Here is a 26,214-nt window from a genome sequence, read left to right on the forward strand (position 1 = left end):
CTGACTTCTTAGGAAATTTCTCATGAAAAAAAATGCTTTTGAGTTTTTTCTGAATTAATGAGATAATTATATCATTAATTTAGAAATAGATCAATTTACAAGATTATTATCTCATTAATCCAGAAAAACAAGAAAGAACAAAACAAGAAAACTTTTTGTCATACTTCTGAGATAATAATCTAAAAATTCCGGAAAAATAGGACTTTTTTAAAAGTGAATTCACAATGCTCCCATATAAAAGGTCAATCAAAATGGCATCAAAATACATAATGACCCCTCTCAGAGTCTTGCTTTGGTATATACTATATCATTGTTTAATTTTTACTGATGCACTAATGTATAAGGGGTGATGTGTTATGGTCGAGGCAGATCTCATTTAAATGACTGATTGAAATGATTATAGCCTACCAGGTATAAATACACAGCCTAAAAAACACATAGCCTACACATTGTATCTATCCTGTGCAGGTGAACTAATGAACTTTTATCTTACTTCTTGTTTAATATATATAATATATTGTTTTTTTCATAAATATGGGCCTACGTTTAACATTTTTTACATTTGTTATCATATGTACATGTAATCTATTTTTCATGGTTTTAGTCGCTATAAACCAATTTTACTTCAGGAAACAATAAAAAGCATGACTAAAAAAACAGCCTAGGCCAATATTACGAACTGATACAAATTTTTAATTTTGCAAAGTAACAAATTAGGCCTACAGCTGTCAAATGGTGGGGGCAAAGTGAAAAAGTACATTTCCTCTTGAAACGTGGTAGGCTAAAAGTACAGCATTCGACTACATTATTATTATCATTTAACTCAAAGCGCGTTATGGCCAACATTTGTAAATGTTTTGTAATTGTCTTGTTATATCCACATACAGGCCGATGTGTTGAGATGCACAATGTGTGTTTATACACTAGGTGGAGTGCTTGCTTCTTCTTTTGTTTTGACTAACTCCTAAACTCCTAAAAAAAAGCCAAAATAATGGCATCGCATAACAGAATCAGGCTCCTAAAGTTATTAGTCATATGTTTTATGCGTGTAAAGTTAATTTGCTATCTATTATCACAGTCTGGACACAGGGAGTCTGTGGGGGGTGGTGTCAGTGCGCCTCCTGCCTGAGGCTCCGCTCCTTTGGACCAAACTTTCTTCTGGGATTCACAGAGACTCAACTGTTGCACAGACTGTCACTCAGTTCAGCGGACAGCCTGACCTGCAGCTTCTCCAAACATGAGTCCACCTGACCCTCGGGTTTCACTCACTAAGACTAGTCAAGCTTCTTCTTCTTTTGGATTGGACTGTATTTTGTCACACAAGTATAGTTTCCTTGGGTCCAAGTAATGGAATTAAATTCTGTCCGGAGTCGCTGTTTGAGGAAAGGTTGATCAACTTCACGCATGAACCGTCGCGGGACGCCTTCAGACACCGCAGCTCATCATGATGGTGGGTATGGAGAGCGGACTAACCTTATGAATTTTGAATTATGCTTTATAAATAACTTAAAGCTATAAACATGGGAAGACTATTAATGACAATCTGAGGGGAGGGAATAGAAAGCAAAATGAATTCACCATTAAACTCTTGTGGAACTTTGTCATAAAAGTGAAAGTAAAATTTCCTTTTCTCTAGGGTCTTTTTTTATTATTAACAAAGCATGACTTCAGTTTGGCCGCTTTGTCCTTTTGACCTTTGAATGCAGCGCATGCTCTCCACAGACTCTCTCTCCACTGTTGCATTAAAGGAGTCCGACTTTTTCCGCACTGAGGGTTCAATTCAACCTGCTTATGAACTGACAGCAACGTTGCTCGCTAAGTCTGCTCTCGGTTTATAGCAATATCATGCAAGCATTTTTGTACGTGTGCTGCAGGATCAGTGCTGTGAGAATAACTGTCCCAAACATACTCCATCAACAAGCAGGCATATCCCCTACACTCCGATCTTAATTGACCCTACCTGCCCATCTTTACTCTCCTTATAAAGATTTTTAGGCGAGATTTTTTTTTTTTAATTTCTTTTTATACTTTTCTTTCTTCTGTCTTTCTTAAATGTTTTTTTTTTTTTTTTGCTCATTTTCAGATTTCCTTGTATCTTTTCGATAATTTGTGCTTATTTTTGGGATATTTCTTGTTTAGTTGCCTATCACCTTCTTCCTATGTTTTTGACAAGTTTTAATGGTTTAAGACTTGGCTCAGATTTTAATGGGTTAAGACCTGACTCAGGTTTTAATGGGTTAAGACCTTGATCAAAATAAATTTTCTTGTACTATGCTCAGACACCGTTCACAAGCATTTAAAGTTGTGAAACTTGAGAAAACTGAAAATCTTAAGTAGCATCTTGGCATGACATGTTTCATAAATTGCAAAAAAAAAAAGAAAAAAGAAAAGAAGAAGTAAAAGATGACAAGGAAATGACCTGACATTATATTTTTAAGGACATTATCTTGTTTGCTGTTGTTTCTCACTTCTTTCTTCTTTTTTTTGCTTGCTTATTTTCAGGAAATTTCCTTTACTTCTTTTATTGTTGAAAGAAATCAGGCCAATATGCTCAGGTTTTAAAGGGTTAACCACCTTTCTATTTAAGTGCACTAATTAAACTGCCAGTAACCGTAGCAACAATACCTCCAGATAGCCTAATCTACTACTGTCACTGGAACAGACTTACATCATCAAGTTAAACTGACCAAAAACAAACTTTCCAAACACTGAGGTAATGATTGAACACTGCCCACCTTGTTTTCGTAAGTATTCAAGGTACACATGCTGTAATACACTCCATATTAGACAGATTAGATTAATCTAAACGGTGATTTTGTATCATGATGTTGATGTATCTATTTCATGATTACAAATTCTATATATTCTGGAGAGTACATTGAGAAACATGTTTATAGATGCAATAAAGAGACAGGAACGACTATGTTTGGCTAAAGCAATTCATTAAATATCTGAGGTATTTGAAATAACACATTTTATGAAGTTCAATTTTATCAAAAGTAAAATGTTGATGCATGATTGCTAAACGGGCCAACTGGGCACAGGCTCAGGGGCCCAAAGTATCCCCCCCCCCCCACTGCCTTCACTTGCAAAATGTTACACAAATTACAAGGTCAGACCAGTGACAGACTCAAAATGACCACAGACAGACACAAAATACCACAAAGATATGCAAAGGAACTGCAAAGAGAAACAACATAATTACAGAAAACGACATAAATGAGATATAAAACACAGACTGTTTTCCTGCACTGCACATACATTTTTCACAATTCACCCCAAATTCTTACATATCCTACAAAAGCATGAGCCAATAATTCTTGTGTAACCCATGTATTTTGAAAGTTGTGATCATGCCACAAATGTGCTGATGGGATTAAAAATAAAGAGGGAAACTGTCTCCTAAGGAGGAAAGTTTGGGTGGTGGGTGGGTCACAAAACAGGGCACTTTCCCAAGAACTGAGTAAACTTTACATTACATACATGTACCATTTATGTCGGGGTGCTAATTTGTAGGATATAATGCAAACTGTTATGTGTGAATTTTTGTAGGATATCATACAAACTGTTGCATGAGGATATGTTTCACAACATACAACAACTTTAAAGCGACACAAAATGACCAAAAACCCCATAAAATTACTTCATTAAGATATAAAATTACTTGAAAGACACCCAGATAACTGCAAAAGCCCTCACAGAGATCTCACTTTAGGGCAGTTATGAAGTCCCTTTTTCATACCTCAGTTGAATTTTTACACAGAATCAAAAATATTCAGCATCATCCCACTCAAGTGTGTGATTTTAGATAGCATGCTGGCATCACAGTTTCAAAAGAAGCGTCCCACCCATCCTGCCGGCTGTCCTGTTTATACAGACACTGTTTCGGTGCTGCTACCACCTCCTGTGGTGGCTTAAAGGAAAGCAACTCTGCCCCCCCTTTGTGTGATGATGTGTTATATACAAAACGGTGAGGTGACCCAACAGTACGATACGCCCACCTTGAACGGTCGGTGTAAAAAGGGCTTAAATGACACAAAACAAGCACAAGGAGGCACAAAATGATTATAAAGATACACAAAATGAAAAATAAAAGCTACTAAACTACTTCAAAGAGACACAGAACAACTACAAGGAGATACAAAAGTATCTCAGAGACACAAAACCACCACAGAGTCTAGTTGTCTTGCCTCTATTTAGAAGAGGTGGTGGGGCCCTTTGCTTGTCTGCGCCCTGGGGCCCATTTTCTCATAATCCGCCCATTCATTGATGTTGAGATTTCTATGTACAGTTTTAATTTGCAAAGTCCCAAAAGTAACCACAGATATTAAGTAAATGTAATGGACAACAATGTACGTTTCCTTCACTAATTGATTGTATATCGACACACATCATCCTGTTATTATCAGGCATGCATGTATTTCGGAGAGGATATAAAAATCCCTTTACCTGTTGTAATGGGATTGATATGGAATATTCTGTGCACATTTGCAACACTGTAGTGTGCATTTACAATATCTCAAGGAAAATGGTTTTGTCTCGGCTGTGTTTAATTTGTCTTCACATAAGATTTACATTAAATAAGAGGCAGCTATTAAAAGCATTTGTAGCAAGATGATAAATGGTTCAGTGGCGGTTTTGTTATGAGTAGATGATCAAAAGTGTCATACGCCTCAGTGGGTCGTGAATATTCAACAATGTCAGCTCATGTGTGCGTGTTTTTTTTACTTTACACAGCAGATGCAATAAGCTGAGATAATTGGTGTACATCTAATTTACTATATAGCTGACAAAATCTCAGACCACTTATTTTCTTGATGAAATGCTGATGTAGTGGTTTTTATTATTTTAAATCCAATATGAAAATTGCTTAAATACATACTTTTTTATTAAGGGAACAGTTAATTGTTCAGTTCTTTAGGCCAAATTATTTTGGGTGTTTATCCAAATTTGTTCAGGTGTAGTCACAGTGGAAAAACTGCCGTACTATAATGGTAGATTTACTCAGATCTTCTGTACAAACTGTGACTGTATTTATACAATGTTAAATGACCACTGAAGACTTAAGGACTGAGTAATTCCCTGCTGAGCAGCCGACTTTCTGACATGCACCACATGACTTGTAAAATCAGGCGGTTAGTCTCTGACCCTGTGACGAGCAAGTGACCTAGGAGTTTATGTTCTGCGATCTCAGCCCTAAAAGACGTTTAGAGTCACTCCTGTGTAAAGAGACCTTTGTGGTTGTGGCATGCGGCACGGTGGTGCAAGGCAGAGCCGATTTTCCCTCCCGGTGAAAACGTGTCTCGGTACACAAGCTGTTCACCTTTTCATTACATGCCGTTCCACGTCAACAGTGCTCTATTGGAGCTGTAAACTTCCCATTCCCTCTCAGAGAATTTCGCAGCCAGTGTCCAAACATCCCCCTGTGTTTAGACTGTGAGCACTTGGACTGGCTTCTGTGCTCCAAACTGGCCTGGGACAGAGGTCGCAGTAGGATGTGAGAACTGGACCTCCAGACATGTTACACTCAAAGAGGCTCATCAGAATTCAGAAAGTGATGCTCATGTATTGGGCTTTTCACTTCCTACACAGCGCTGCTTGTTTGCTGTCAAACACACGACTACCTTGCTGCAGTGAGTGAAAAGGTTGGTCTGTTGGCTTGTGGCTCCGCTGATTAATAGCAGCAGTTTCACTAATGTGTTGGCCTCGAGGCTAGACCTGCGATCGTTTAACAGTGATCCATAAGAAATCACGCTCAGGAGTCTGTGGAGCACCTGACGGATCCAGTAAACAAATGTTTTCACAAACCCAGACGTCTGATTCAGGAGTTAAAAAGACTGACTGTACACTCTGTGTGCTTACTTAAATGTGTCTGAATTCCTAACTTTGGCATTTTTGAGGGCACACATTAAACTGACACATTGCCAATATCCTCAGGGTGTTGACTTTCTCATTAACTCTTGCTGTGTTATTGACCCTTTCACTGGCAGATGAGGTAAAGCAGGATTATGCTAAAATCCGAAGATTAGTCAGGGATGTGAGCCAGGTGGCCATTATCCTAAAATATCAATCTTTTTGGAATGCGCAAAACATTCCGAAATACAAGTAGACATCATTAAATCCACTTTTATCTTAATTTGACTACCTACACTCTGCCCTCTGCAGATTAACATAAGTACAGAACGTCCTGCAGGCTCAGAGCACTACAATTTACGGTTTCACGTCAGGCAGCCTCCCCTTTCATTTCAGCACTGTGCAGTTATACCTCTCAGTGTTGGGACTCGTGTTCCCCTCGGTCCCAGTCAGTGTTTGAGGCCACATCCACACGAACATGCCAAATCATCGTGACGGCGTGCTAACATCCACAATCACTTCTGGGTGGACAACTGGCAGTTGATGTCAACTGCAGAGATATGTGCAATCTCTAAACTTAATTTTTGTTGTCATTTTCAGGCGTGACTTAAACATTTAAAGATATACAAGAGTAGTCTGACCTGTTATCTATCTTGTGCATTTTTATGAAGAGCGGTGCTTTGTTAGCATATTCGATAAACCAAATCTAACAGCATGGAAGCTAAACATGTACTGCTATGGACAGGGGGTGTAACCGAACGAACTGCTGCCGCTAAGCAGCTCACATGTTCTGCAAAGTAAAATTACTGTTTTCAATGGAGCCTGGTGGCTTTTAGATAACAACTCCAGTTCCCCATTGCAAAGGACTGTCTGATGGCATGGTAAAGCCATGAAAATATTCTCAATATAGCATATATTATGCTAATAAAACACTGTTTTAAAAAATGAATAAAATCTCCATCCACATAAGTGTTTTAGCAAAGTTTTAAAAGTAATGTCCTTACAGACGCCTCACATGACCATTCCCGTACACTAGGCACATGTGTGCCGATGTAAACAGAAAGCACAAGGTGTTCTATGGAGCTGGTTGCTTAGTTATAGAAAATACTACAGAGATGGCGAAAAGTAACCAAAGATTTCTTCATTTAAATGGGAGAGATATATAGATGTTAATGCCCTGCAGTTATGACAGGAGAAATTAGTTATAGAAGCCACAACAGCTTTTTGTACCAGAATGTGAACATGTTTATTTCTGCTGTAAAGTTTGGCATTTAACATGTGTCCCTATGGGGATTGACTCCCTTTTTGGAGCCAGTCTCAAATGGCCATTTAGAGTCTACATTTTTTTTTAACACTTCTGCATTGGCTCATTTTTCAGTTCCAGAGGTTTCCATTTGGTATGCAAGGCCTAGCTTGTTTTGTCTTAACATGTCCTGACTGATGCAATCTGAACGCAAACGTGAATTTCTGCATCCTCATTTTTATCAAAACTGCAATCCTGTAGTCTTCAAATGAAAACGGGGTCAGTGGCATTCTCAGAGGTCTCCATTTAAGGAGATCCAAAATATCAGAGCAGCCTGGATATTAGGTGTAAACACAGCAACAGTTATGCATTTTAAAATGAAAACGCAGTAGTGTGGATATAGCCTTAGAAGCACTAAGGCATATTAAAGGCGTGAGCAGCCTGCTACCATATGGTCTACTGTACCAGTATTCCATGTCAATGAGAGTCTCTGTTGAAAAGATCTCCTCCCAGGCTTGACACGGAGCAGCAGCTGGCAGTTTGGACCACAGGCTGCTCTGCTACCTATCAGTGGGAGGTACGATTATCACTTTAACCTAGACAACTCTGAGTTTTTAAGCAAGCAGCTTTGCAGTTGTGGAATTACACTTTAATTGTGCTTGATTGCAGTCTCTCGCTCATGTTTCATTTGTGCTCTCACAGTTGTTTCTATGAAGACTGACTCATAAATACAGCTTCTCTATGTGCACCAGCCCTCTGTCCTGCAGGGTGGGTGGGCATGTTCCTGAAATGCATTGGTGCACTTAAAAATAACAAGGACTTCCTCGTGGGAAGAACTGGCTTAGATTCCAGTCTAACACACTCAGCTATTTTCTATTCTTACCTTTTTAAGATATGATATTTTTGTCTCTGAGTAAATGCTTCCTTTGTTGGTTTTCGCAGTACCCGCCTAACTACTAGACAAAGAGGCAAGGTAGAAGTGCTCTGTATAACCACTACTATGACTCGACATGATAGTCCAGTTTTACATATGCATCAAAGGACTGTCAACTTCCCCATTTCCACGAATGGTTGAAACAGATATGTTGATGTGTTTCGACACAACGAATTGAGACCAAAGTAGTTACTCGCTGCCGTGCTCAAATGTGCAAAATGTGTAACTGACAGGTTGATGTTCGTTTCATTTACAGGATGAAACATCGCCTACAACGGGGAATACAAATAACTGGAAGGCTCTTTAAGAAGGCGACTGGAGACTTGCGAGATTGGCAGAACCCATTAAGGAGCAGTCTGTAAAAGCATATCCAGGCACAGCTACATCCAAGAATGAGGATCAAATACACAATATCCATCGTCTTTTTTGTGGCACTTGTTATCATTGAGAAGGAAAACAACATTATCTCAAGGTAAGTCCATTTCAGTGATCAATGGAGTGCTTTTGTGATTCTCAGCAGGTTTGTGTGTGTTTATCTTGTCTAAGCTTTGAACAGATATTTCACAAAAACTCCAGAAGCAACAAAAAATTCTGTCAGTTAAATAACGAGGATTTCTTTCTGTGAAATATAACATTGTGTCTCCTCTTGACCTTTCAGGGTGTCAGATAAGCTCACCTTAAAGCAGACCCCCCAGACGCCTCTACAGCCGAGCGGTTTGTCCCACATTCTGCTGAAGCACAATGGATCCTTGACTTCACTCAGCAGGATGGACTCGGCCTTCACGCTGATGAAACGGCGTCTGGAGAACTACAGCCAGCACCAGGAGGTGTCAACGAGGGGCAGGAAACACATTCTCCTGTTAGCCACCACCAGGACAGGCTCCTCGTTTGTGGGCGAGTTTTTCAACCAGCAAGGTGACAACATGTTCTACCTGTTTGAGCCACTGTGGCATGTGGAGAAGATGTTGACGCTGGAGACAGGTGGCACCAACGCCACAGCGGCGGCCAAAGCGTACCGGGAGGTGCTCCAGCAGCTCTTTCTGTGCGACTTCTCGTTGCTGGAAAGCTTCATCGAGCCGCTCCCTGTGGACCACATCACCACCGCGCTCTTCCGCAGGGAGTCCAGCAGCTCTCTCTGCGAGGAATCGGTCTGCAGCCCCGTTGTCAAAGGGGTCTTTGAGCGTTATCGCTGCAGGACCAGACGCTGTGGGCCTTTGAATTTGACCATGGCGTCTGAGTCTTGCCTCCAAAAGGAGCACAGGGCCATCAAGTCAGTGAGGGTGCGTCAGCTGGAGAACCTCCGCCCTCTGGCTGAGGACCCACGTCTCGACGTGAAGTTCATTCAGCTGGTTCGGGATCCTCGGGCAGTACTTGCGTCACGCATGGTCGCATTCGCAGCCAAATATAAGAACTGGAAGCAGTGGGCTATGAATGGGGATGTGCCCCTTGATGATGATGAAGTGAGAAAGCTGAAAGGGAACTGCGACAACATCAGGATGTCTGCTGAGATCGGCCTCAGACAGCCTCCGTGGCTGCGAAGGCGTTACATGCTGGTGCGATACGAGGACATCGCTCGGTTCCCAATGAGGAAGGCGACAGAGATGTACAGGTTCACTGGAATCCCGTTCACTCCACAAGTGAAATCCTGGATCCTGAGGAACACCCAGGCCTCCAAGGAGACCAGCGGTGTTTACTCCACACAGAAAAACTCTTCAGAACAAGTAGAGAAATGGAGGTTCAGTTTACCTTTCAAGATAGCTCAGGTTGTGCAGAGAGTTTGTGGGCCAACGCTGAAGCTTTTTGGGTATAAATTTGTAAGCAGTGAAAAAATGCTAACAGATAAGTCTATCAGTTTGATTGAGGACAAAGTGTTCAACTTTTTATAGACTTCGACAGACATGAACCCGGATGCAGGAAATCTTTTAGAAAACTCTGGAATGACTGATATTTATTAGGATTTTTATCCTGATACAGAGAGCTGTATATTTTCTGATAGTGTGCTATTTAAATTTTTTTACTATTTAAAATAGTTTGATGAAGAAAATGTATCGTTGAGAGGAAAATTGATATAAAGCTTTCTACTGTTGAAGCTGTATGTTGAGACTTTACCTACAGGTATAGGATGGTGAAAATAGGAAGCTATGTTTGTTTTGCACTCCGGACTATTTTCTCTGTCCAAACTGTATCATTGGCTTGTCCCGCAAACCTTTCCAAATATAACTCCTTAGCAAATATAGAAAAGTCCTGAGGGAGATAGCTGTGGGTTTATGAACAAGAATGGACTGTTTCTAACACTTCCACGAACCTCCGTTGGTTATTTTTGTTAAGCGACTTCTGAGTTAGCGTCATACAGTAGGCTGCTTTTACACCAAAGAAACTTGAAATGTTAATGCATAGCCAAAAAGAATTAATTGCTTTGTATCACAGTGCTCATGGCAGGAAGGGTGTGTTTTGCCAGGTATTTTTTCTCCGCATGAGATTTGGAAGTAATGTCCCATGTTAAGTTATTTATTTCTGCTCTTTACTGAAAGTCATAATGACTCTGAATGTGCTCCACAGGTTTTCCCCCTCTGTAGGGTGACTCTTCTTGCACATGTATTCTGAACTTTGCTGTATATGCATGTTTATAATTGGCCAAAAGTTGTTTGAAGTTGTCCTCAGGATTGTAAGGACTCATTCTGTAAAAACAGATGTTTACACTGCCACTGTACGCAAACATTCCAACTGCAGCTGGTTTGCAGGATTGTGTGAGGTTTGTCGGCAGGTCTGTCTGTTGACACAAGTCTGTTGGCTGGTGGTAAAAAGAAGCCCCGATACTCTGGCCCAACAGACTGTTCGCTGATGTTCCAGTCTCTTTTAACATTTTGATTGTAACGATAAACTTTCCTTTACATTAAATGTAAAACATCTCACCTTTGGCATGAAAATTCTGCATTACAATACTTATTTTGGTCGGCTTGTCTGTAAAAGTTTCACTTAAACCAACATGAGTACAACTTCGCTATTTCTTGCACAGTTATCTTTTTTAATAATCAAAGAGGTTGAGCAAGGGCAGCATGCAAAGGATGTAGCACAGTGATACATAATTTGAAGCCTGCGGGCTTCAAATCAGGCCCCTGATAGGCCTCCCAACCATTTTCTAACACACAATTTAAAAAAAAAAAGTGATTCACACTAGGAATTGTTTTTGTACTTTTAGTGTATATATAAGGTGCAAGACTGCATAGAACAGCATCAAATTATAGCTTGTTTATCCAAAAAAGTGCCAGTGGAGGATCCCCTGCACCCCTCAACAGAGGTCCTGGCTGTACCCATTAAAACCAAGAAATGTCCTGAACTCCTAGAAATGTCAAAAAAACATAGAAATGCTCCTAAACCAGAGAAACATCCTAAATCCTAGAGACATCCTAAAATCTGAGAAATGTCCTAATATCCTAGAAATGTCCTAAAATCCCAGAAACATCCTAAAATCCTACAAATGTCCTAAAATCCTAGGGTTAGACGGGGCATGGGGTATGAATGGCAGGACGGTAAAATTAAAAATGAATGACGATATGTTGCGAAGGTGGTGACGTATTGTTAACAATGAATTATAAAAAATTCTATCAATAAAATGATTTTGTGTTTATTATTTTAGGTAATTTTTTTTAGTAATGTCCAGTAATTGACTAGACTCTGTGTTTTTGCATTGTGCGAAGGAGCAACGTAACATCTGGTTGGAAATTCTGTGGCATAGGACATCAAAAAGTTAAAGTACTTTAATTTTAAGAAAGAAAATGCTGTTAATGGTTACTTTCGCCAATATTGTCTGCGGACCTCACCTGATTTTACCATCCTGCTCTAGTCTGTAATGAAGTAAGTTACATCATTTGGAGAAGTTTTGACAAAGGGGGGAGGAAGGATATCCAGGTGCTGGTTAGATGGAGGGAAGTTTCATCGACACATACTAAACACATTGTTTTGATAAAGCTGGTTAAAGTCAGTGAAGAGTTCATTTAAGCTCCTCCTCTTATTTAGTCCATTTCCAGTAAGACTTTACATTTATTTCTGTCCATATAAGAGTTTGTTGAGCCATTTTGTGCATTTTGCAAAAAAAAAAGAAAAAGTCACAGTTCATTTCATTATTTTAGTTGTGAAAGAAAACCACTCACTGATTTCCAAGCCTCCTAACTTTCTGTGTGAGTGGTTAATTGAAGGGTCTCTGCCTTTTTTTGCTCTATATAAACCAAATATTTAAGCTTTCTGAACACTGACTAGTTTGTCTCTGAGGAGGCAAGAAGGAAGGATACTGTGGAGGCAGCTGCCTTGACATCCAGTGTGTTTACCACTGTGGGCCCGGCTATTTAGGTCTCCAAACCTAGTAATTACCAACTTTACATATAATGTGGTCCAAGTCATTTTCGTCCACCTGACTCCACCCGCTTCCAGAAACGGAGGGAGACAGTCGTTTATACAGCCTTTCTGCCTCAGTCACTCTTTTACACCAAAAATGTGACTTTTTCTTTGTTTATATATTTATTAAATCACTCATCTGTGCTCTCACACACTGCTACAAAAGGCCACATCAGAGCACTTGAAACACATTCACTCATATCAACAGATCATTATCTGGTTAGTTTGGGCTGGTTGTTGTATTTTAATAGAAAGTGTTCCCAGGTCTGCAGCTTCTAAAGAGTCTAATGAGAAGAGGTTGAGCATTCATAAACTCTTATATTGGAGTGGCTTTATGTGGGATGTGTGGAGGGTGGAGTAAGTGTATGGTTGAAGCAAATATAGAATAACCACTTTCCACTGAGTTAAAGCCTTCTCACCCCCCCTCTGCAGTAAAACGAGGGCATTTAGGTAACCCCACCCTCCTGCTCTGTTATATGGTGCCCTGCCACATCAACCATGAGGGGTTTGAAATATGCAAAACAGCCCGAGCAGAGGATCCAAATGATACCTTGCTGTACGATCGGTGATAAACAGACACAAGATTGAGTTAATTCAGACGTGTCTCGGAGCTACAACTCGTGCTGGTGCAGGCGATAATGATGGTTGAGGAGGACACATAAATCTAAATACGCTGTGAATTATCTCACACTAAGGAATGCAATTCATAAAACTCAGGTTGTTGCATGTGATAATGAGTGACTGTGCCAGAAGTGGGCGCAGAATTTCAATGCACAAAACTCACTGCATGCAACTGATGAGTGACGAGGAGACAAATTAAGCAGTTTTCATCAGTCACATAAAACTAGTGTACTGGAAATGTCACTATTATTGAGTTTTCGCTCATCTTTTTTAACTATACATAAAATCCATAGGGGCAGTTTTCCAGTGGATCAGCAGACGTTGCATAAAGCTCTGTGGCAAACTTTGCATAGGAAGCACTTCTTGTCAAATATCATGCTGCTTCAAATAAAATGCAAGCAATAAAACCTATTTTTCACAGGCCTTTACTGACAGTGGATCAAATGTCACAGGAACTGTCTCGCTGTTATTAAAGCCAGACATTTTTCTAATTTTGAGCTGAAACAGGAAATGGTAACCTGGGGATTTATGAGGGCTGTTATGTTTTCTTTTCTTCACATACAACCCATAGACAGACATCAAAGATCTGATGTGGTTTGGTTTCCCTGCCACTGCTGCACTGATGTGTTTACCATCAAAATACTTAATAAAAGTGATGTAAAATTTAGTATGAACACCAGTTTGCATATTTTGCCCTTTTTAAAGAATATTTCATTCAGTTGCTGCTCTCTTATTTGCTGCTGCAACAAAACAATTTCCCTCATGGGAATAATAAAGTATTTCTAATCTATTTTATTCTGTTCTATTTTTATATACACACATGACTATAGCAGGAAAAACTTTCAAAACTTAATCACTTAACATCCCCTGCCATCTTTTCATCCTCATTTATGTGGCCCTTTATCTTTCAGCAGGAAGTCAGCGACTGTGTCACAAGCCCCAAGAAACAAAGCTGGGCTTTGTAGCCAATTTTACACGGTGGCCAAAAATTGAATTAGTATTACAACGCCCAGGTTCATCATGGCATGTGATATTTTTGGAGCCCAAAAAAACTTTTTCCAATAGACTTAGATTGTGAAAGAGATCTAGATAATTTCTTTTAAAGCATCACAACACCAATGAAGTGACTCAGTTCTGAAGTTGGGCTTTATAAGATACTTATCTATAGTCAGTGTATTATAAACAGTAGGTGGCGGTTGGCGCGTTTCCTGTTTGCAGAAACAGATGAGACTCACACCCGAAAGCTCAGCATTGCTTTGCTGTAGTGTGGGTTGACAGCAAAGCATATTTTAGCCACTTTAAATACCTGCCAAAATTGCTATCACACTAAGTGGACGCTGTATTCAGGGTGTTTTCACCGCTTTACCTCGCTGTCACACAGCCCTTTCTTTTGGCGCTACATTTTCTCAACCATATAACTTTCACATGCCTATGCAATGGCCCAACTGTGCCGTGCACTGTATTAATGTATTTCTATTAAAATAAAAAAAATCCTGAACTATCCTTTTAAGTTAGCTGTTCAGCTGCGCACAGCCACTGTAAGTCACTAGTGTGTTTGCTTTATAGGCCCCACACTATGATAAAGTGGGTCATTTTGAACTGCGAATAAAGAGATTTTTGGGCTTCATGTGCCACTGAGCAACTGTCACTGGAATGAACTCGGGTCCTCCAGTACTGTATCCAGTTTTTATATATCCATGCCATGTTATTGTGATTTATCAAATTTTGTAGATATTTTTTTTTTTGTGTGTGTGTGTGTGTGTGTGGGGGGTGGGTTTGTCTAAATTTAGTGATGTTTAACACATTTTATTTTTTTTTAACTGTATGTATGTAACAAGCAGAAACTGTGCATTTCCTGTGAAAACATATATGTACTTTAAAAAGATAATTTATGTAACAAGTGTCACCTTAGACATCGCCCATGAATGTCCAAAACCTAGGCAGCAGGCTACCTAGAACATCATATTTTTGTGTTTAGGTCAGCTAACAGCGTGGTGGTATTTGACAGAGTGCAGGAAGTTGTGTGTTTGATGCCCAACATGTTTGATGTTTGACAGAGGACTCCTAAATCCCCCAATTTATTTGCTTTAATGTTGTAACAAAACTTACAGCCCTTGACTTGAAAATATTAATACATTCATATCATGAATCACTGAACTAATGAGTAACGTTTTTAAATGTCGTTGTGACATGACACACAACGAACTCCATTGTGGCTGACTGCGCCAAAACAAATTGTTTGCCAGAACGGAAATGGATGCCCATTTTCTCTGGATTTAGACTTAGCAAAACATGTGAAAAGTGCCCTCGGGATGTGGGCAGCGGCTCAAGCTGTCTGACCATTACAGCAACCAAAATGTGTAAAGACACAGAATAACAATAATTGTGATGACTGTGGTAGCTTTAAAAATCCAGCAACCAATTTCATCCTGACAATAAAGTCTAGACATTCTCTGAGGTGTTTGCCAACATGTCGAAAACAATCCGACTTCTTAGAAAATGTCTCTTACAAAGATAAAAGTGGAAATTCACATTTGTTTCAACTACTTTGTTTTTTTAATTTTATTGCTATTTTAGGGTTGAATGTCACCTCATCCCTAGAAAAGCCCTGAGGGCATGTGGCATTTGAGAAACACCAGGGATTTTCCCCAAAAAACAGTGCAATCTTTTACTTCCCTACTTGGTTTTCTCTTGGTTTGAATTTGTTTTCACTGGAACTCCCTTTATCACGTTGATTATGAGCTCAGTGTTTATGTGCAGCATTGCCGACCCCTGTAACCCAGTCCCACAAAAAACATGAAACATTACTCCCACTCTAAATTTAGATGTCTATTCTGGTCTGAAATAGCATGGAAATTTCGTGGTTTTTGCAATCCAGCATGACATTTAGTTGCAGTCAGCCCCCTGAAGTACAAACAATGACTCTGTGGGTGAGGGGAGAGTTTAAGTAAATACTGGGGGTTAGTTCAGCAGGTGGTGCAAAGAGAACGAGACAAAGTGCCGCTCTGATTCTCAGTGAATAGGTGTCATTTCCATGTTTGCTGACCATTTCTTCAGGGATACCACACATTTTTACGGACAAAAATGTTAAAGCTTTTGAACGACTCTAAATAAGGCTTCATGATGTTTTATAATGTATAATAAAAACACAAAACAAGTTTAATGCAGTAATGGATGTTGCATAGGTTTGGAAACTGAAACTAAAATCACACAATCAAAACAAATATTTTTCTCTAATGAAAAAAAATCAGATACAACTCTATTCAAATATACTTCCAGTTAATGGACAGACATGGAGGGAAAGATGGAACATGGGGTGAAAATGAAGAAACATATGTCATGTTAGGAAAAGGTTAAATCAGCGTATATTAGAGCTACATTATGTCAACAGCTACAGAGAATAGATTTACTGTTACATAACATTATGACAAAGGATTTCTATGGAAGGTTAGTTTAAAGGTAAATTTCATTAATCACCACAAATTTCCATAATTGTACAAAACTTTCAAAGATTTTACTAATTCAATGGCTTTTCCAGAACTGGGAAATGTGATTGTGAAATCACATGACTTTTCCAGATTTTCCACGACTGTGGAACCCTGATAATAGAGCTCTGTTACATCAGCAGCTACAAAAAAATATATTTTCCGTTATGTTACATTATGATGAAGGTTATCCATGGAAGACTACTTTGACAGTTAATTTTGATTAAATGCCACAAATATCCTTAACTTTCCCAAAACTTTCAAGAATTTCATTTATTCCATGACTTTCCCAGGCCTGGAAAACAAGGCTGTAAAATTCAATGGCTTTTTACTAGGTAGACGTACGCTCACATATTTTAAACCAGACTCACATTCCTTAAAGAGACAATTCAAAACCACAAGTCATTTCTTCCATGCTGTATAAAACACACATTTACGATTTTGTACATTCTTGTGCTCGTTTCTCTCTGGTCTTGGTGTCTTTAGGCCTCAGAGAAGCTGACCGGAGCCCTGAATATCATGCCCCTGTTATACAACAGGAGTTTGTTTGTTTGTTTTTGCCAATTGGAGGGACATATAACTTTAAATAACCCACCAGCCAGTTTAAACGGCATGCTTTCTTTAAAAATTGCCATTCATCATTCATCATAGCCAGCAACATTTTTTCAAGCACATAATGCGCAATGCTTTTGTCTAGAAACATAGCCAAATCTAAGCCTAAAATAGTGACATATTATCAGAATCCCTTTATTTTAGATCTCATTTGAAAATGTTGCCATATTAAACTGTTTGCAGTAATCAGGACTTGTAAAACCTTCCATTCTGCGTTCCTGCATGCAAGAAAATAGTGAAAAAAACTGCCCTTTTTTTTCACCACGAAAATCTCATTTTCAACTTTCAAACATCAAAGGGGATGTTTACAAAATCTAATAACGTCTACAGTGCCAAGCTACTGATACTAGTCTGGTCGCCCTCTGCTGCTGCTGCTGCTGCTGCTGTTCTAAGTTCTTTTGGAGAACAGTCATTTTGAATATGTCGCTAATGTCAGCTTTTTGAAAGCTTTGGTGTGTGTGTGTGTGTGTGTGTGTGTGTGCAAGACTGTCTGATGCATGTAGGTGCGTGTGTGCAAGACGTCAGTTCATTTAACTCTGGTTCAAGGAAAAATATTTGTGACTTTGGGGAGGGTCAAGATAAGGGGGGAAAAAAAGCAAAAACTAAGTCATACCACAGTCATTTCCCTCCTCTGATAAATAAAGAACAGCCCCTTACATCCCAGAATGCTGTACAAATGACATACTGACAGCCAACAACCATTTCAACAGTAAAATTTGTATACTGCATCCTGCAAACTTTGGTTAAATGCCCGTGTTGTGTGTCACTGCGTAGCTCAAATGGCTCAAAAGGCTTACTGTAGGTTTCTCGAAAACAAGATGTGCCACCGTTTGCATTCTGAATTAAGGTTTGTGAAAGAGCTGTTTCCACAGCCAAATTCTGGTGAGCATAACACAAAGCTTCAGTCTTTCCTCACATCAATACCTCCTTTTGTGTCAGCACCAAGCCAGAGCGAAGAGGTCTTTAAAAAAATTTAGAACCACTGAATGGGTCGCTCCATTTGTCCCACTCTGCTGGCTTTGCTCCAAATACAGAGTAAGTGCCTTTCTAGTGCCACTATTACTCACAATAAAATAGGCGTTACAGTTTAAGGCTAAAACGAGGCAGAAGGAGCAGGGGTGGCTAATGAGAGACATTAGGCGTCAATAGAGGAACGTCTTTGCTTCCCATAAGATGTGGTGCTGATGCATTTACCAATTATAGATTAATCCTCAGCCTCAACTGCGTAATGACAGGCCTTTTCCTGTCTGACGCAGCAGATGCCATGTGAGAAGCAGATGTTTGTACAGCAGATCAGAGTGACCACCGGAAGCAGACAGCGTTTAACCATTTTTGTGGGAAATGATGTTGGAGAAACTGAACCGCAGACGCTCAAAAAATCAAAATTGTGGCCTTTAATTCCCACCTTTCTGCTCACCCTAAAGTCGTCTTAAAGGGGAAGCTCCACAAACAAAGCATCATTTGTGTAACTCAAAGCGCATCATGCACCACTAACCGACAGTTTATTTCGAGTATAAGTTGAAGGATAATTACAGACTGTGGCGCCCAAGTGTGGGATTCAGAATTTGGAGTTGTCATAGCAAACATTAAATAGGTTTTTTATGTATTTATTATACAGTGATAATTTTAATATTGGTCAGGGACAAAAATAGAGCCACGTGCTGCGTTCTTATGTCCACATTTGACCACAAACCAGGGTGCTAAAATGACTGAACGCACCCCTGTCCAGCGTGCCACGCCACAATAGGCCAGTGTGCAACTCATAAAAAGAACAAAATGAGGATCATATGGTTATTTGTTGAGTTTAATGTGACTAATGTTCACTTAAAATGCTATTTTAATAGTTGTAAGCGATGACAAGAAATGAAACAGTGTGGCCTAGAAGGTATTTACAGGACATCCAATCAAATTCAATCAGTAAGTCTATAAAAAGACATATACAACAGACAATGAAACTCTGTGGTTTTCCTCTCTCTCTGTCTTTTATCTTGTTTTATTTCTCTGCCCCCCCCAAAATATACACTGTATAAAACTATAAGAGGAGTTGCACTCAGCAGAAAACAAGTCAGCTCTTTCCACACTCTCTTTGATTGCAGGCAGCAGGAAGGGAATATTTTCATACCTTTACCCGGCCATTTCTCGTACACAAAGCTGCTCTATTCCCAGCACACAAGGCTGTGGTCTTATATGACTGGTTGTGGGTGTAGATAAAGTACCGGTAAAATTCCCCTTGCAGAAAAACACTTACATGAAAGAGGCCAATGCGTCATTTCATCTTCTCTTAATCCAAGATTTTTATCAAAAAAATAAGGTCCACTTCCAACCTGCATTATACATCGTTCCAATCCAAACCAGACTGTTTTTATCAAAGTGTAAATCAAGCTGGTTTACAGTACGACTGCAACTAATGCTGGCCGTCCACAAAACGACTTTTCAAGCGATTTCACTGCCGCAGACAAATGTCCTGTGTCATAATAAAATCATGATAGATTGGCTAACATTGTGGCACGCTCCTGTGATTGCTGTGGTCTGTAAGATGGTCAGTCAGTCTTTTTCTTGTCTTTATGTTCCCAAAAATTCAAACATGTTAAAAATTATCTTAACTTTTTAGTCTTGGCTCATGCAAATGCTGAAGTGCAATGATGTGAAAATTGTGAACAACCAACAGGTGGGATCTCTCCAGCATCAAAAAGGAGGCAACGAAGCGAGTGGACAGTGAACATGAAGGCAACACCAGGGAGGTGAAAAAACTCCGCTCTCTCACTCTATGATAAAGGAGCAGAAATAGTTAATATTTTCCACCATGACCAGGACGGGGAAAAATCTCAACGATGACCCTGTAAAATCCCCAGTCTTACAACATCTTGTGTCTAAAAACTGTTTTTTAAAAGTACCTCTGAAGTCTTTTCAAAGTCTTCCAGTGTATAGGCACAATATCATATACAGTCATATATCTGTTGATTGTTTTCTAGACACATTGATTAGCTGTTTGATCTATAAAATGTCAAAAAATGGTAAAAAATGTTGGACACCAAGAAGACAGTGTCTTGTTTTGTCCATAAGCCAAATATATTCAGTTAACTGTTATAAAGGAGTAAATAAACCTGAAAAATACTCACATTTAAGAAGCTGGAACCACCTTCCAGCTGGATTTTTGACCACATTAGCTGGTGATTAAATTACAAGCTGACAACTTATGTATTCATTTTTGCAGTTTTAGTTTACAGTAACAATACTTACAGAATTTCTTAAATAATATGTTGCATATACCACAAAAAAATACCTTTCAGGAGACCCCAGTTGCTATGCTATATTTTTCTACTAACACAATGCTCTGCAAAGGCTAAAGTAAAGGGCAGCTTTTTGTTGCTGTGCACCTGCATGTCCTTGTGAGGACGGATTCAGGTGTGCATGCCTTTAAAACAAAGAACAGAGAAGACTTATAATTATTATTACAGAGGAAGGGCAGACTGAACGGGTGATGCACATACCGCACAGGACAACCACCGCTGGCCCCAGAGCGATGTCCCCTGCAGCTATGAAAACATCTGCATGGCACGAGAATATGCAGAACAGGTGGTGAGGCCAGAACCCTTCATTAATGCTTGATGACAGGTGAGCACCAGTTGATTGGACTGAAAGCGCTTTTCTTCTTATGACTTACAATGTTTGGTTTTGTGCTCAGGTATGTACTATAAACAGCTGAGGAATGCACTTATAAGTTGCTGGGTTGTTAGTTCCTTTGGGTTTCCACAAAAAAATGGAACAATTCCAATTCTTGTAGATTAAATCTACATGTTTGCATGATACATTGTTATTTCAGTAAAGTTTTCTACATTTTACATTATTTTCATTCAGGCCCACCAACAAAAACACCTGAGCACCTAAAAAGGTGAATGGGCCCTCCCCAAATTTGCTTTACTCATATTAATGCATTCATGTAAACTGACTGAAGCAGTTTTTCCACTGCAAAAAAAACCTACTAAAGCTCGCTAACATCTGGCTTTTTAATGTAATAGGAAAGGTTCCAATTGGTATTTACACCCATGTACTCTGCAGTAGTCATGGGTATTTATTGCTTACGGTTCCAATTGGCATTGATAGAAACACATCACCTGGATGAATGCGCTAATTGTAGCCCATCTTAGCTTAAGATGCAATAAAGCACTACCACAAAATATCGTCCATCTCCGTCCCTGCAGCCCTCTTACTAGAATGGCTGGCATCCATTGGCCCCCTTAGTGGCTAGGCCCCAGAAAGCTTTCCCCCTTTCCCATCTTATGGGCTGCCCTGCTTTCATTTGACTTACATTATTTCCTACAAATACAAACTCATCTGGAGCAATTGTGTTTCAGTTTCTTGCTCAAGGAGACTTTGACATGCGTGTATAAGAAGCAACCACCAACCTGATAAATGGCTAACTCACTCTACCACCTGAGCTCCAGCTGCCCCTCCTCTCCTCTCCTCTCCTCTCCTCTCCTCTCCTCTCCTCTCCTCTCTTTCAACTACCTTACTTTGTTAGTTGTGGAGGAAGGAGGCCCCTCTGAGGGGGGAGACACACCTCTCTTTACTTTTCCAAGGGCAGAGGTTGAACACCTAGTTTTTTGTATTCAGCAGTTAGGAATTTGGAACACTTAAGCTTTGGCGGTAAAAACTTAGTCACCTTTATATGGGGTTTACGTAATCAAGATTAGTTTCAAATGCACAGTGCAAAAATGTCAATTCTTATGTTTCTTTAAAATTATAACAGAATTTGCTTTGATATTAATAAATGTAATTCATATAATATATTTGGAAATTTGTGGTTGAATGGCATAATCCACAGTCTTAAAAAAAGTGCCAGTCAGTATCCACAGGCAACATGGGCCTCTTGCAGGCCTTGTAAATGACCAATTGCTTACAGGCAGATAAGTCTGTTCCCATGCTCACCCCAGACCTTCCTCTTTAACAGATGCTGTTAATCAAATCTCTGGCTGGCTGACTTGTAAACCCAGCAGCCGCCGATAATCTGATGGCAGCAGCCTGAAGCAGAGGCAGCAGTGACTGTGGCTCTGGGGCCCCTCCAGCTCGGTCACTTAGCTGAAGTTTGGCTAAAAAGAAAGCATGTGATTGTAGTGATTGATGCAAGTTTTGACTTCCATGCAGACACGGAGGTCAATTATTTACTGACCTAAAACTTTTACTTTTGTCATGTTCTATACAGGCAAAATTGGTTCTATACAGGCAAAATTGGTCATAACTTCATATATATATATATATATATATATATATATATATATATATATATATATATATATGAACTTTTGATCTGACCGTAAGTAAACTCATACAAACATGTGCAAGTTTCATCTGACCAACTGGTGTCCTTGGTATGTTTCATTTGTGTGTGAGTAAACTTGTTTTATCACTGGGGAGTAGAGACAATGTTCTGTTTCCAGTACGTCTTATCTTGGCAGGGTAACCTCCCTTATCCTCCTAATGCTGTGTTTTAATCTTAAATATGTGACTGAATGTGATCTTCTTTGTCAGAGTCACCAGGCGTGCTCCAGGTGTCTGAGCTCTGTCCTTTCAGCTAAACAGATTGACTCTGTTAACCCTTTGAAACCTGGAGCAACGTCACTTTTCTTGCACTGCTTTCAGATGTCGTTCACAAGTATTTTAACCTTTGAACCCAGAGAAAATCAAGGAAGCAGAATAAATGCATGTGAAAAGGAAAAAAGATGTGGGAAAACTACATCTTTAATGATCATAATTGCATGTTTGATATTATGTTTCAAAATTATTATATGTTTTATTATGATGATTTTTCTTTATATTTTTATGTATTTTTTGGTAATTTTATTGTGCCTTTTATAATTCATATTTTTTATAATTTCTAATATATATATATATATATATATATAAATATATATATATACACAGTATATATATATATACATTTAAATAAATTGCAAATTTTTTGGTCATTTCTTTTTTGCTGCTCATTGGCCTCTTTCCATGCTTTTGAAAGAAAATCAAGCCACTTTGCTAAGGTTTCAAGGGCGAAACCCTCTTATTCTGTTTTATCACTTCATTAAATTCTGTATATAAAAGACAATAGCTTTTGTATCTATCTATCTATTTATAGATAGATATATAGATATAGATATAGATACACATGTAAACATGCAATAAACAATAATGACTAACTTATAATAACGTATGTGTCAGCAGGTGTGTGTTTTTGTTTTTCTTATTTCTGACAGGGACACGCAAAACATGTTAGCTGAATAATCACCTTTACATAATATATATGCAATGTTATAATTAATGTATTAAAAAAAAGTACAGGGGTAAAAAATTACATTAAATGACCTGGATGTAATATGTAATATGAGCAGTGAGTATGGCAATAGAAAAACAACACTTAAAAGTTACCATATAAAGTTACCAAAGTTACCAAATAAAACAGCTAATAAAACTTTGATTATGTCATATGGTGTTTAAACATTTAACATTTCCTGCTCTTGTTTGTTTTGGTTGTCCTGCCTACAAGAGTTTTTGGGAAGAACAAATATGAAAAACAACCAAAAATACAAAGACTGATGATCAATGTTGCTGTTTCACAGTTGATTTAACACAATCTCAACATTTATAAAATGGCACGATCAAAACAAAAGAGAAAACATACATAATATGGGCCGAGGGACTGTCTTAGACTACTCACTTGAAGAAACCAAAGGGAGTTCTGTAAAGGCAGAATTGCACCTCATAAAAGAGATAATTCATATGTTTGTGTTGTGACGTCAAACTGAACGGAGTAAACACCCACTGAGAGCCTCACAGCATAACTACAGACCTTAAACTGCCTCAAAACTCTCAGTTTACGTGCAAACTTTAAATGCAAGTGTAATCTCCAACCTTCAATTTAGCTTTGCAAGCAAAACAAGTGGTTTTTACACAGTCACTGATTTCAAAAAATACAGACACAGCTCTGAAAGAGTGAACAAACCCCCAGGACTATATACAACACTGTATAGTTGGCTTGGGCGACATGCTAACAATTTACCAAGAAAGACCACCGGAGGAAACCAAAGGCAAACGTGTAAAACCTGCTGCTGCAGAGTGCACAAAAAACATGTTTGAAAGTACGAGGGGTTGAAGTAACAGCATTAACTGACAAAAATGGAGAAAATCTGCATGTGGATTGAAAAAAGAACAATAAAAAAGGATGTGATATGAAAATGATGATTTGATTTATTTTCAGCCAATTTGATTAAATCAGTCACGATGAAAACAGAGCCAGGTTTCATGGAACTCATCTGGGTGAGTTTCTCATGCACTTATTCTTTTACCACCGTACATGAACAACTACGGTCAGAGATTTTTTTCACACTTACACTAAAATCTAGAACGAGATCTCATACTGCATTAGAACAATAACCTGTATTACACATTTCAAACATACATGTATATACTTTTTGATAGGACATACCTGCAAGCACTGATTAAAATTTCATAAACCATTTTTTTTTGCTTCACTTAAGTCCTCTATTTGGTTTTATAGCTGTTTATTAAATCGCCTGATAATCGAAAACTTATCACTCTATTATTAATACAAATCCATATTTAGACCTCCATTTTTCATTTCACATACATTTCATCACTCCGATATATATATATATATATATATATATATATATATATATATATATATATATATATATATATATATATATATATATTAGTATTTTCATTTCTTTTTTTTGTTTATCAAAATAATTTTTTGATACTTCCTCTTGATGGCAAAGCAGGCTACGAGTTAATAGATTTGGTTTGGTTCATGTTCTTAATGTTAATATGCCTTGTATACCAATCAGAGAGCAGTTTGCTTTGACATTTTAGATATGTCACTATTTATTATCCCTAATTCTGGTATAAAATCATTAAAAAGATTTGAGGAAGAAATGATAAATGGCAGTTTTGTGTTGTGAATGATGATTTTTTTTAAATGATGCAATATGGCTCTGTTCTCTTTATTATTCATTATTTATAATTCATTTCAACTATTTTAATTAAAATCAGCTTTGAATTAATGAAATCACTTGATAATTTTTCTCTTTATTTTTTATTTCACATCCACCATTAACGCTCTTTGTCACACGCATTTTTATCAATATTTTTTGTTGCTTCCAAACCTCATAAAAAAGTGTTTAACTTAATTTTTAAAAAATTTAAATGTAATACACAGGTGACTTTCCTCTGTCTAAAAACGTGAACGCTGGAGACATTTGTCAAGTAGCCATTCGTCCCTGTAGAGGTCAGTGTGCTCCAACATACAGCACTAATAATAATTTCTATCTTTTCCAGCCGCAGCAGAATGATTCATGCCCGGTCATCACTCTCACTAACATATATTCTTAACTTCTCTGAGCCTCTTTATGTGACATCATGATGATCTCCACTATAACAACTTTTCTAGTCTAACAGCCTCGAACATGCTTTGCTATACTGTGTAGACAGATGGGAAACTGAAAGTGACTGTTCTGTGTCACACAAGCTTGTAAACACTGTTTACAATATAAAAAAGAAACACTTGATCTCACTTTTACCCTTTCAGTTTTAAGCACCATTGTGTGACGGATTGGGATCTAATTCTGATGTCCCCTTCAATTTTCTGTAGCGTTAAGTTTTCACAATGCCATCGTCTACTCCAAGTCTTAATTGTGACTGAGGAAAACCGGTCACGGGCTTGCCGTTTGGACCATCTGCATAGTTTCTACTATGATTGCTTCCTGATTTTCTATAGCAAGGAAGTGTGAGGAATTACCTCTTCAAAGGGATGTGTGCCACAGCAGCACTAATCCTCAGTTAATGGCCAGTAGAAGCAACAGACCCCAACAACCTCACATCCTGCAGAGGTTTCATGTACATAATTCCTCTGCCAGGTCAAAAAAAGACTGACTCCCAAATTGCGAAAATACAGCAGCAATTATAATTTGCAGGAAGGAAATGATCAGAGTCTGTATCCTCCCCTCATGATGGCATTTTGGGGATAGTCAAAACCTCATTGGAGTTATTTTGAAAACAGAATT

General features: G+C 38.6%; 1 protein-coding gene across 1 annotated transcript; it reads left to right on the forward strand.

Moving 5' to 3' along the window:
- The first annotated feature begins 1,074 nt into the window (after positions 1–1,074).
- Positions 1,075–11,031, forward strand: chst3b (carbohydrate (chondroitin 6) sulfotransferase 3b). Its single transcript, XM_042507901.2, has 3 exons — positions 1,075–1,450; positions 8,287–8,502; positions 8,689–11,031. The coding sequence occupies exons 2-3, from the start codon at positions 8,423–8,425 to the stop codon at positions 9,914–9,916; spliced, it is 1,308 nt and encodes a 435-aa protein (XP_042363835.2). The 5' UTR covers positions 1,075–1,450; positions 8,287–8,422; the 3' UTR covers positions 9,917–11,031.
- Positions 11,032–26,214: the final 15,183 nt, after the last annotated feature.

The sequence above is a fragment of the Plectropomus leopardus genome, chromosome 19 (assembly GCF_026936395.1).
Source record: "Plectropomus leopardus strain MGB_pleo_1.0 chromosome 19, ASM2693639v1, whole genome shotgun sequence".
Taxonomy (NCBI): Eukaryota; Metazoa; Chordata; class Actinopteri; order Perciformes; family Serranidae; genus Plectropomus; species Plectropomus leopardus.

Coding starts and splice junctions, on each gene's coding strand:
- chst3b (XM_042507901.2), top strand. CDS start 8,423: ATGAGGATCAAATACACAATATCCATCGTCTTTTTTGTGGCACTTGTT. Junction 8,503..8,688: donor GAAAACAACATTATCTCAAG/GTAAGTCCATTT, acceptor TTGACCTTTCAG/GGTGTCAGATAAGCTCACCT.